Source organism: Falco cherrug, chromosome 5 (assembly GCF_023634085.1).
Source record: "Falco cherrug isolate bFalChe1 chromosome 5, bFalChe1.pri, whole genome shotgun sequence".
Lineage (NCBI taxonomy): Eukaryota > Metazoa > Chordata > Aves > Falconiformes > Falconidae > Falco > Falco cherrug.
Window position 1 is genome coordinate 39,919,412 of NC_073701.1, and position 12,296 is coordinate 39,931,707.

The window sequence follows — 12,296 nt, forward strand, 5'->3', positions numbered from 1 at the left end:
AGTGATGTGTGCAGTAGATCATTGATCATCATATGTATTCAGATTTTTTCTATCCTAACCCCTAGGCCTCCCATGTCTGTATTTACAATCTGGCTCCAAAGGCACAGGGTTCCACACTTCCCATCCCATATTTTATAAGTTTGTCTTCCAGCCATGTCCACACTAACTCACAGCATACAGCCTTTCAACAAATATAGTAATGAGCATGAAGTTGGTGGGAAGATGAGCATTAATATAGGATGAGTGTGCACTTCAGCTTATCCCAGTTCAGCATTGTTTCTGCATCCTGCTTGCCACTTTATATCCACTCATGAGACTACCACCCCTTCATCCTTAGTCCCTGAACTGAATTCATTGCCTATGCATCCAAGGGAACTCAGGCTTCACTGCATTAGGATGCTTTTATGCAAACATGATGGCACAGAAGGTGATAAGTTGGCACAGAGCCAATACAACTCTTGGAAATCTTGATAATCAGTCTAATAGGTGACCTTCATCCACTAGAAACAAATAAGCTAAATGATGACCTTGAGAGCCTTTCCAGACCCATGTTTTTATGCCTGTATCCCAGTGTATCACCTTCCAAAAGTTTTACTTTCCTTGTCAAAGCTGGAAATGGCAATTTCCACAATGTCAGGTTTCAAATCTTACTAATTGTTTAGTCAACCACTGAGAATGTTTGCAAATTATGAAATAAGGTTACTACTAGAATTCATAGTCACATAAAGAATATGTTCATAGGTGTTTCTTCCCAGTTTCTGACCCTAAACATATTCAAATACATCTCCACACCTATTTTGTAAATGAGAGAATGAAGACAAATAAACTGTGTTCTGCAGAAGAGACAAAGTGGAAAGAGAGGCTCTCCTCTTGCATGTCAGCTTGCTCACTTTGAGAACAATTGTGTTCACCTTTTCATGACAGGATTTCTGAGGTAAAATATTCTTTTTTTAATATGCAACCTTCTCCCCATCTACAGCAGTGAATTCATGGATTAAAACTACAATGTTAGTTAAAGGCATACCTCACAGGAAAGAGTAAATCAGTAATATACAAAGACCATTTTAATTATTTGGGTTTGAAAGTCAATTTAAATATATACTGATATTAATTAAATGTATATTTAAATTGGCATTGAGACCAAAAGCTATTGCAATATGCAGTTCTGGACTCTGAAACATGCAGGCAGGGAAAAAATTGACAGACTAATGTCAAATAGTAGAAAGTGCAAACATTTTTAAAAGGGTTAAAATTAGTATCAAGAAGTCCTGTATCATTATGTATGGACAAAACTCTACTATTACACATCTTCATCTTTGACCATGGTTCCTTTGTGTAACTCACCTAAGCTATTGGGGAGTAGCACACTTCAGATGCCCTTGCAAAAGCCACAGGGAGTGCATTGTGTTCTGCTGCGGCTCACATTACACCGTGCTGTTAGCTTACAACTCAGGTGCTGAGGTCATGCTCTGACTACACTTTAAAGTCAGGTTTAACCCTACAGTGCAAGATCAAAAATCCCGCAGTGTAAAGACAGCATTAACACCATGTTGCATGCTCTTAATTTTATGAAATAGTGTTTGCATGACCACACCTGATCTGGACCAAAAATTTATTATTACTGGGTGATCTGGAAATGCATCAATCAAGTGTTAATGACTGGGATATTCCTAAACCAGACATTTGTCAAGCACTTTGATATTTACAATACCCCTAATCAATGCAGGATGCTGGGAGGGAAGCAAACTAAAAAAAAAATATGCTTAATAATAAACAAAATGATTTAAAAATGCCTGGAATCCTAGAGAGAAGTGGAGTACTTTGAGCAAAACTCGATTGTCTTCATAAACACCAGGACAGAGAATGCAGGCTCTGAAGCTCTCACAGAAATGGAGGAATACTCTATTTCATGTTATATTAAATGAGAGAGAGGTGTTCTTAACCACAGAATAAAAAGAGAAGGTACAAAACTTTCTGACTTACAGAGGGTTGAAACACCTGAAATCTTGGAGGCTAAGTTTCTGAATAGCAAATGATGTTTGAAATCTAAATTAGAAGACAGTAATTAATAGGAGATCCATTTTCAACTCTATAAAAATGTACTTAGATTGTTACTTCGAAGAAGTGAAGACAATTTTGACATGGAAGATGCAAAAGAAGATGAATTACTGCAATAAGGAAATAAGGAAAGCATGTGGAGATGAAAATCAGCGTACACGAAACGGTTCCATGCATTGTAATAAACAACGCAATGCCTGGCCTTCAGAAGAAAATGCAAAAACTGTAAGTAATTACATCACTTTCTAAGAGTTTACTGGTGCCAGGAGAGTCTGAAGAGAGAATGAAGAAACAGGAATTTTTGGACACTATTGCAACATAAGATGAATTAACAACCATCCAAAAGCAAATGAAACATTTATTCATTTTCAGTTGGACGCAGGTGCACAAGCCTGTGTGCTGCCAGAAACCATGATATTATCACTGAAAGGAAAGCCACAGTTAGTGGAAGATAAATATTAGATTCAGGGTTTTACAGGAGTGATCTTTCCCCTATTAAGAAAGGAAAAAAACCTAAGTATGTAGGTAAAAATAACTTGGAAACTTCACAATTTCTGGGGGAGGGAATATTTTTTTCCTTTTTTTAAGTCATCTTCTTGAGAAGATGCACTGTTTAGCAAAACAAAATACTCAGGAAGAGTTTAAGGATGCTTTCCAGGAGATAACATATTTCTGAAAGGTATACAGATGTAAGGACTGACAGAACTGACAGTTCACACCTCCAGCAAAATTCTGCTTACTATTAGGGATCCACACAAGACATCTTAGCTGGCAGAAATAAACATGTGAGCAAGACCAGAAGCTTCGTATTATTCCAGACAGTACCAAAGATACTGATCTAAACCCTCCCAATTTAAATTGAGTATAAGGAACAGAAGCCAGGAACGAAAGCAGTGAAGCACACGGGCAGCCCCTTGCAAGGCCTTGTGAGGCACCATGGTCTCCTGTAGCTCCCAGAGTCCTGCAGGGATGGAAGGAGGAGGCTGTTCCTGCTCAGCCACCCGGAGCCAGCAGCTGAGGGTGCAGCTGTGCCACACCACTCGAAGGCCAAGCAAAAATCTGATCCCTTCAGCAGCAGCGATTAAAAGCACGGTGTTTGAGGTGGCTGTCTAAGAGTAATGAGTTAAGAAAAACTGTTGAAGTCCCCAGCCTAAGATGCTGTGAGACTCGGGGCAAAAACCTTTGGATTTCCCATAGATGATTAAGAGAAGGTCATTTGTTTATATGTATGAGAGATAAACTTACAACAGACAACAGCTGTTGTAATGGGACGCGTCCACCTGATACCTCAAACTATGACTGTTTATTGTTCATTCTACTGAAAAGGGAGAGCTCAGACCTGGGGGGAAGGTGGTTTGCCAGGCCTGTAGCCAGGAAGCAAAAGAGATGGCCTTATGCATCCTTTCCTATTTGGAATGGTCCACAGCCCTGCCTCAGAGTCCTGAGAGCACCAGGGTCCTCAGGGTCCTGACCCCCTCCCCAACACTGCCCCCCCCCCCCCGCCCATGGCCCAGGACCCCATGGCAGCCCCCCGGGGCCATCAGCCCCTGCCCCAGCGATGCCCCAGCAGGGCCGGTCTCCAGCTCCCACAGCCCGGCCCGGCCATGGGCCCACTGAGCCAGGGCCACCCGTGGGCCCCTGTCCCGACCAGAGCCTGATGCCTGGGGCTGGGGCTGTTCCTGGCTGTGGCAGAAGGATGGGGCCTGGTGCCAGGCCCTGCCCTGCAGCCCCCAGGAGTCCCAGGCCCCACTGCACCCTCACACCCTGAGCAGCATCTGAAACCAGGACAGCTGACGCAGACACTGCTCCTGGGCTGCTTCATTAAGAGTTTAGCTTGAACCTATGTCCTCTTATTGCTGCCTATGAATACAAACATGGCCTCAGGCCTAGTTGCACTCTGCTGGTAGCTTACAGATAGATTCGACAATAATTTTAAATTTTCTACTGCATTAACATGATTTTCAGTTATTGAATTTCAGTTTACGTTCAGCTGGGGAAGAGGTGAGGTTTTGAAACTTCAAGAAGTCCTTTTATAACCTGAGCCATAACCTCTGGGCATGGGGACTTGGTTCATGGCTTGTTGCTTGGCTCAAAGTTGGGCAGGGGTGAAAGAGCTCACTGCCAGACTTGTCCACTGCAAAATCAGGAAAAAAGTTGCTCAATAATGGTTCTCTGTGAGAAACTGAGCTGCATTAGCTAGTAGCAGAGCAGGTGGAGTTCCCTTTCCCCAGAGGCAATCCTTTGGTGTCACATCTAAGTTTTAGGGACTGAAATTTTTGGCTTGTGAGCAAATTTAGGAGGTCTGGGTGCCCTGAGAAAGTTAAGGGATGCCAGGATCATACACCCATATCACAGTGAACCATCTACAGCTCGCCAGTGTGAAAACCGTGCAGGCAGGGTTTACTTTCCTTACTTTCTTATTCTTTATCCATACTTACCCCTTATTCATTCTGGAGTTCCCAAAATAGGTCTGCAGTTTTTCTTGCAGAAAATTAGCAAGTACTACTGCCATCTTTTAAAATTCAAGTAGCAGATGATACAGTCGCATAATAATTTAGGCTGGAAGGGACCTCTGGAGGTCAGCCCCCAAAGCTCCAAAGTTAGACAAAAGATGAAGAAGACGCAGCAGTCTCCATTTATAAAGTGAGTGAGTAGCCAGAATGCTTAAGTCCCACAGGGGGTTCTGGGAATTCAGTCTAGCCTTCCTCATATCTGCGAGGCTGCAGCAACCACCAAACAGTGGCAAAAGAAGAGGAGAGGGAGACAATCAAACACTTCTTTCTCCTGGCCGTATTCTGAAGAAGTTTCCTGCTTCGTCTGTGTGCTGTGTGGAATGCAGGCATTTCTTATGTGCTCTGAGAATGCCTCCCAGACCAGTGCCAGAGCCTAGGGCAGAGGGTCTGAAGCCCATCCCTCTAATCCTAATTTAGATCTAGCACCAGGCACAGACAGTGCTGCCAAACCCTGCCAACAGGAGATACATATGCACATGCCAAGAATAAGAGCTACAGTTATTGATGTAAGTCTGTGTTGAAAACAAGAGTGCCTATGGAGCTTAAGCAAGTGCAAGGTCTGTTAGCAGCTGTGCAGAGATTTACAGGATTATATTTTTGTATATTGGCACTTATGTATGTCCTAAATTTCACTTAAAATTGTGCCCTTTTTTGGTGCCTGCGGTGCTGCATTGTTACTAAATTTAAGAGCAGAGCCCTGTGTTTGTGCAGGTTTGTCTCTGCAGGTCATTAGCAACACTCGAATGCTGCACTTGCCCTTCCAATTTCTGTTTTCAAAACATAATTTACAGAATATCTTTCTGATTTGAAATTGAAACGTTGAATCCCTTCTGTGAATTACTACAAATAAAGACTTCAGGTTTTCTTATAATTGTCAAATTGCTTGAGGATGAAGTTCTCAATTTCTCCTAATTATTTTATCATTACAAAAGAATATGTCAGTCTTTATTGGAAAACCACTAGTTAAAATATTTTAAATTGCTTCTGCAAAGGAATTGTGTATTGCTTTCTATACCTCTAGCACCTGATTTGTGTGCCCAGAACACATGCTTCATTAGCCCTTTCACAAGCTAAGTGTCTGCTGTTCCAAATGTAATGCAAATCTCTTTTTAATGGTCACATTGACTAGATAGGAAATACTTTTGTTGGAGCTATGACTTGTAGTTAATTAAGCCAATTAGCATGTGATATAAGCACTTCTGGAAAGATAAAGCCCAAGAATAGCTCTCAAGAGATGGTGGAAGACTTTCATGCAGATAGAAATGCTAGAGAAAGAAGGGGAATGAAGCAAAAGGAAGTTTAAAAATAATGTCTAAATGTATTCCCTACATTTTCTAGTTTACAGCAGTCTTAGCTGCACTTCTGTAACAAAAGTGTTGGGGGGGGGGGGGAGAATCTACTTACTATGTCTTTGTGTAATGAGGTACAAGAGGACTTTTTCCTCAGCAGAGAAGACAGTGATAACATTTCTGCTGAGATCCTGCTTTATCATGAAATTATCTGTTTAGCAATTTCACTTTTGACTTCCTTCCAAGAGAATATTTCTGACTGCTTAACACTAGAAGGGAAAGCAACTCATTCCTTGCAGGCTGGGTCTCACAGTCTCACTGTGAGGGTAAGAACTGTCCTTTCAGAAAAGTAAAAACCAAAGAGATTTAAAATGAATATATATCACATCCCTTCTAGCAATGTTTCTCAAAGAAATGGAAAACACTGAGACATAGCTTAACCATGTGCTACCCTAGAAATGTGCAGTGTACATGAAGTGTCAGGAAGAGGTTGTTTCAGTCTTTCAGAAATTCTACTAAATTGGCTCAATGCATGGTTTAAAACATGCTGACCAAGAGGTGCAAGATATGAAACATTTGTTTCAGTGTGCATGATATTTGGCTTTTATTGCTAGGCGTTTCTCAATGCTTTTGAGAAACCTGTCATTGCTCAATGTAAAATAACAAAACTTTTACAGTCCATCCTAATACATTTTGAACTTTGTTTTTTGCCACTTGCTGCTTCTGTCATATTCTGAAACGAAATATTATTCTCAAACAAAAAAAAATCATGCTTTGAGATAAAGTAGAACTTGTTTAGGATGCTAAATTGTTTAATTGCTATTAATAGTCTAATTTTTTTTTCCTTCTTATTAAATTAACAAGAGGAAAGCTGTCAGATCACATGCGAAGATTTTGAACAAAGGAAATGAGATTTTATGTCTACATTGCACTCTTACGCTTTACATGGGAAATACGTTAACTTCTGTTGCAAGCTTCAGGCTAGAAAATTGCTGCCTATCCAGTATTCCCCCCATGCAGTTTTGTTGCATCCTTGCTCTTTTTGCATATTTGTACCCTCTCTCCCTCCCAACCTGAATATACACATTACAGTTTAGCTTAATTAATCACGAGTTTGCAATTAGCTTTATGACTCCCTGAATGCTGTAGGATTTCATACAAATACAAATGCTTGATTGTGTGACACACCTTTTGCAAGAGGAAACCTTGGATAATTCTAGTTCCTCAGCCTTCATCTCAAAAAGAAATAGACTCTGTTGTGGTTCTTGGACGTATGTAAAAGATGCCTTGCAAAGAGATTTTTTGGTTCATTTATTGCACCATACTCCACAGTTACTTCTCTATTTCTTTATATAAGGCTGACAGAATGGCCATAATATTTTGATCCATAGTCTTATAGTACCCAGTAGCAATGGCTAAAAGAGTTGCTGTTCTCACTCTTGACTTGGAATTAGGAAAGAGTATTTCTATTTCTCTAACAGTAAATAAAGACTTTATTTTTTTTAGGAATATGTCCTAATCAAAGGGGTTATCAAAGTGAAGATGCAAGGTAGTCTTGCGTATTCTTGAAAAGACTCATAAGTTTTGAACCCCTGAAACTCGTTATATGTTTATTATACAACAGTTAATTTTCTTTCCTCATAGAATATCCTTCCTTTTATCACTTCGTTCTGCAAAGAGCTAAATACTCTTGACTTATACTGACTTGAATGAAAATGGAAGTGACTCACTGCATTACAGAATTGTGACCAATATTTGGTAATTCACAGTTGGTCTCCCAAACCTTGCCTATGCACACAGTTAAATTGGATTTAACTTTAACACAAGTTAAATTCAGTAGCTGACAAGGTTCCATCCATCAGTCTGATTTATTGATATTCTAATGTACTTTCTACCACCAAGTCATCTACTAGATAAAGTCTTTTCATTTTTAGAAAGATTTTACAAAATACTGAGCTGAACCTCTCTTCACTCAAGGATCACACAGTGTAAATGAATTTGGAGATTCTTCTCATGTTGCAGTGTTGGTTACAAACCAGCATACTAAGAAATATTGTGCTTGTAACTGTTCTATTACCTATTGACAATGCTACTACACAGGCAAAGATGTTTGAGAATACTGATGCGCTGCATGAAATGACATTAAGGGAAAAAGTAGCTTTATTTTACTATCAGTTTCAATTAGAAACAGACCTACATCATTAAGGAGAAAGACAGTCTTGAAGAAAATATTTCAACCTGCTGAGTGGGAAATTAAAATCAGCACAATGTAAACATCACCAGCAAAATAGATCACAATATTCAAAACTATTAACTTTTTATATTAACACTATTGCATATCTGCAATTGAATTTTTGCAACAATCTATGCCAACTATTCCCATAGTGCAGCAGCTGCACATCTGGATGAGATATGCTGTAGGATTTGTGTTGGGCAGGAGTGGAGAGTAGATGTGGGCCATCCCTATGGAATCGGTGCTGCTGGTTTCCTCCCAGCCCCTCTCTGGCTCTGCACTGCTGCAAAAGGCTGAACAAGAAGGGTCTCATGCAGGTGACGAAGATTATCAGCTAGACAGAAGAGGTTTAAGGATTATGTCGGTGACAACATGTATTTGCCCATGGGAACTGGGTGCTCTGACAGGTCAGCACACCCTGCACCTGCTGTTTTGGAGAGTTTGCAAACTAAATTGGATGGCTCTACTGCACAGCAGACCTTATATAAAGAGTTGTGTGCCACTAAATTGTTGGCTCTCTTTCCCTATTGACTGGCTTTAGAGACTAAAGGTTGAATTAAACAAATGTTTTATTCTACTGTGGCTTACACCACTATGATATCTTTACTTCCAGATGTCTGTGTTTTCTAAAGCTTTTTATTTGTCATTAATCTTTCTTTTACAGACTTTCCAGAAGAAGAGGTCTGAGTCAATCTGAAATGTGGACACAGTGGGATAACTGGAGCCATTTGACTGTTCATAGCATGTAGTTATACCTAGCAAGGAATCTGTATTTTGTATGTAGCAACACTTAAGGACCAGAAAAAGATGTAATGTTCCACTCGAGCCTACCTTATCTATGCAGAGGCTGAGATGGACTGTTTTCATGCTGACTGAGAAATCTGAATGTGACAGTTTCTCAGATTAAGATTTAGGAATATGACAGATGACATTTTTAATGGCATTTTTCAGCACACTGGCAACAGCCCTCATCCCAGAAGAGGAATGCTTCAGATACCAATTAAAGATTAATGCTCAATAAAAATTCTCTTTCCAAGGAAATTGGATAGACCATTGGATATGCTGTCTGCAGAAACACGTAATAGACCACAGTAACACAAGGCACAGTTTGGTTTTAAAAAATAAAAAAACAATACAGGAAGGCTGCTTTTTATCTCGTGGACATACATATGCTGTAAAACTTCAAATTGCTCATGGAAGCCTTTTGGCGTATCACAGACTATATTTCATTCTACACAGGCAAGTGATAAAAAGTGTTTCACTATTCTGTAATACTGTGCCTTCTGCCATCAGTGTTTTATTACCGTACATTTCAGTTTCCATGAATCCTGAATTTCTGAGTTCTCTCTCACTTCTGAGTCAGGAAAGGTTGCCAGCTGAGTGACTGACCTTTAATTACGGACTCACTTCACGTTAGCAACTGAACTGCTAAAAGTCAATAGACAAATTAGAGCTTCTTTTGAACTGCTGGGTGACCTACATGTAAAGAATTCCATAAAGGCTAGGAACCTGAGACATGCAGCTTATTCAGGACCAGTTTAACTTCCAGTTATGAAACTTGGGTGTTGCATGAATATGCAATTGTTTGCTTTCTATTATAGCCCAGAAAAGAAAAATTGGGAGGTGGTAAACTGAAGGAAAAGAATTATCAAGAGTATTTATGTTTTTGCATGCAAACAGTGCTGAGGAAAAAAGTAATCAGAAGGTAAGAAAGTGTGTTGAAGCCACTGAGATGCTGTTCTGTTGTTCAAGACAGGTAGCTTTAGATAACTCATCAGCAGATGAGATGTTCAGGTATGTGTATGCACACCTACATTTGGGAAGGATATTGTCTAGCTGATAAAACTTTCTGAAAGGTTTAGCTGGGAACCAGATCCCCAAAAAGATACTGTGGTCAGGTCACAGATGGTTGTTTTCTTAGTCTTTATTAGAAGTGCTCATCACCAAACACACCTCTCAACTTGAAGTGTTATTCCACCACTCCTAGCTATTGTTAACTAATTGGTTTAGATTAGATTTCTACCTCGATGAACATTCCATTTAGATAAACTCTTAGTTTAACTGAAAGTACAAAATTTTAACCTGTGGGACCTGTCACAAAAAGATTGGTCTTAATTTAAAATGGTGAATGAATTTCACAATTTTGAGTTAATTTAAGATGAACCAAAACAAGGAATGGGAAGCTGACATAATAGACTTTGCATGGGTTACAAGTGGTTGTTGAAGGAAAAATGGGTGAGCAAATCAAGTGTGACTTTCTCATGTGACAAGCACTGCTGCCTCACCTAACTCAGCCGGGTTAACTGGAATAAAGAAATGCCATATAGAAGGGGAATTTTAGCTCAGAAGATGGGGTTTTGTATATGCCGACAAACAGAGATGCAGTCTACTTTTTTCCTTTTTTTTTTTTTATTTTTTTTATTTATAAAGGAGTAAAGGCTATGGAAGGGATTCACAGACTAAACTTTTAAACTTTTACTTCTGTTTTCTTGAAAGGTAGAAGGATTTGGCTGTGGGCTGAGAGACGCTGCTTCTATTTCTGTTCTTGCAGAATCATATGATAGACATTATAGTGTTTTAAGGCCAGACTCTGGACCATGAAATATCTCTGGAAAAGATCATAAGGGAAAGTTTCTCTTTTTGTATACATGTACATATCCCAAACAAAGGTGTGTAAATGTCTTGCTAATTCTCTACCACTGGTATACAGATGTTACAAATCATGTTTATGTTCATGAATATTCATTGCCTAAACAGTAGCAGGCAGGAGGAAGTCTGAACGGGAAGCTTAACAGGAACAGTCTTGCTATAATTTTATTTTAATTATTATTTTAAAAGTGACTTAAAATTTTCCTTAAGAAAATGTCTTTGTTGAGTTTAACTGTGAACACTTTTATTATTTTTTTTAATTATTGGATGTTATTGAGGTTTTTTCCTTATTTAAGTGCAGACTATTAATAAAAAGTAACTGCAGTATCTTAGGGCAGTGCTTTTGCACTAACTTGTACAACATTTCATGGAAAGCCCTGAAGAACTTTGAGTTGTATTCTGAAAGACAGAGGTAATAACAGTCATACATAATTTTGCTTACTATCCTGGTTAAACTGTCCTCTAGTAGTGGTATGGAATGTTTGTAGTAAGTTTGACTACAAGTTTTTTTGGTTAGTTTTCATTTTCAGTTGTTGCTCAGGCAGTATTTTGATGTGAGTGGTGTCTTCCTAGTTATACCTTTGTACCAACACAACATGCCTTTTTTTCCCTCTGTACCTCTTACAATGTGATATACCCAGTGCATGCCCAATCTGTGGACAGAAAGAAGTGCTGTAAAAACACTCCTTTCTTTCACTAAAGCCTGCTTTCTGGTTCTTTAAAGGAAATATTTCCTTATCTCTCCCTTATTGTGAACATTCTCTTTTTAAGAAAAGAAAACAAAACAGACAAATGCACAAGCAAACTCTATGTACAGCACAAACCTTGAAATTTTGTCTTTTTGTGCTGTCAACACTCCGTTATGCCATAGAGCACACAGTTTGAGTAGGCCACGTCACAGCGCACACAGGGCCAGGGCTCCTGGGCCAGTCTTTCTCATGAACCATGGTGCAGCCTGGAATCATGTGGATGCAGCTTTGTCCCAGACAACATTTATTAGCTCTTTAGAAGTGCTGCATATTTGAAATCTCCTTTGAGGTCTTACAAGAATCTTGAGGAGGTGTCCTTGTTGTAATCTTTGAGGATTATTTTATACTGAATGAAATGGGGTTGGAGGTAAAGCACAGTTGAAGGGCTAACCTGCAGCCAAGCTATGGAAACATTCATGCACCTCAAGCTCTTAGATGGGCTGGGAGTTTCAGGATTTAGAAATGGGCTTGCTTTTCCCCCCTTCTTTCCCTGGCTCCCTTGATTTTCTGTTTTGTCACTTAGAAAGGGGAAAGGAACAGGCAGGAGAAGAAAGCTGGCAAATGTCAGAGCTAGGAATGTAAAGGGAACATCAATTCTTCACAATATTTTGATTTGAACAAAATTTTATTTAATTCTTTTTATTCCTGGGGCTCTACCAACACCAAATAACATTACCCAGACCTTGCATGACATAAAATGTGCCTGGAAAATGTACAGCATATGAGAAGATGTTTTTAATCTTGAGTCTATCAAAGGATCCTAGACAAATGTCACAGTCCCAGCTACTGAATCTGGCTCACCATT

General features: G+C 39.5%; 1 protein-coding gene across 1 annotated transcript in view; it reads left to right on the forward strand.

Moving 5' to 3' along the window:
* The window catches only part of METTL25 (methyltransferase like 25), an 89,855-nt gene extending 80,629 nt beyond the window's left edge, over positions 1 to 9,226 (forward strand). Inside the window, exon 10 of the mRNA XM_055710626.1 lies at positions 8,758 to 9,226. Coding sequence (XP_055566601.1) covers positions 8,758 to 8,790 — 33 coding nt within the window. The 3' untranslated portion in view covers positions 8,791 to 9,226. The remainder of the gene's footprint in view (positions 1 to 8,757) is intronic.
* Positions 9,227 to 12,296: the final 3,070 nt, after the last annotated feature.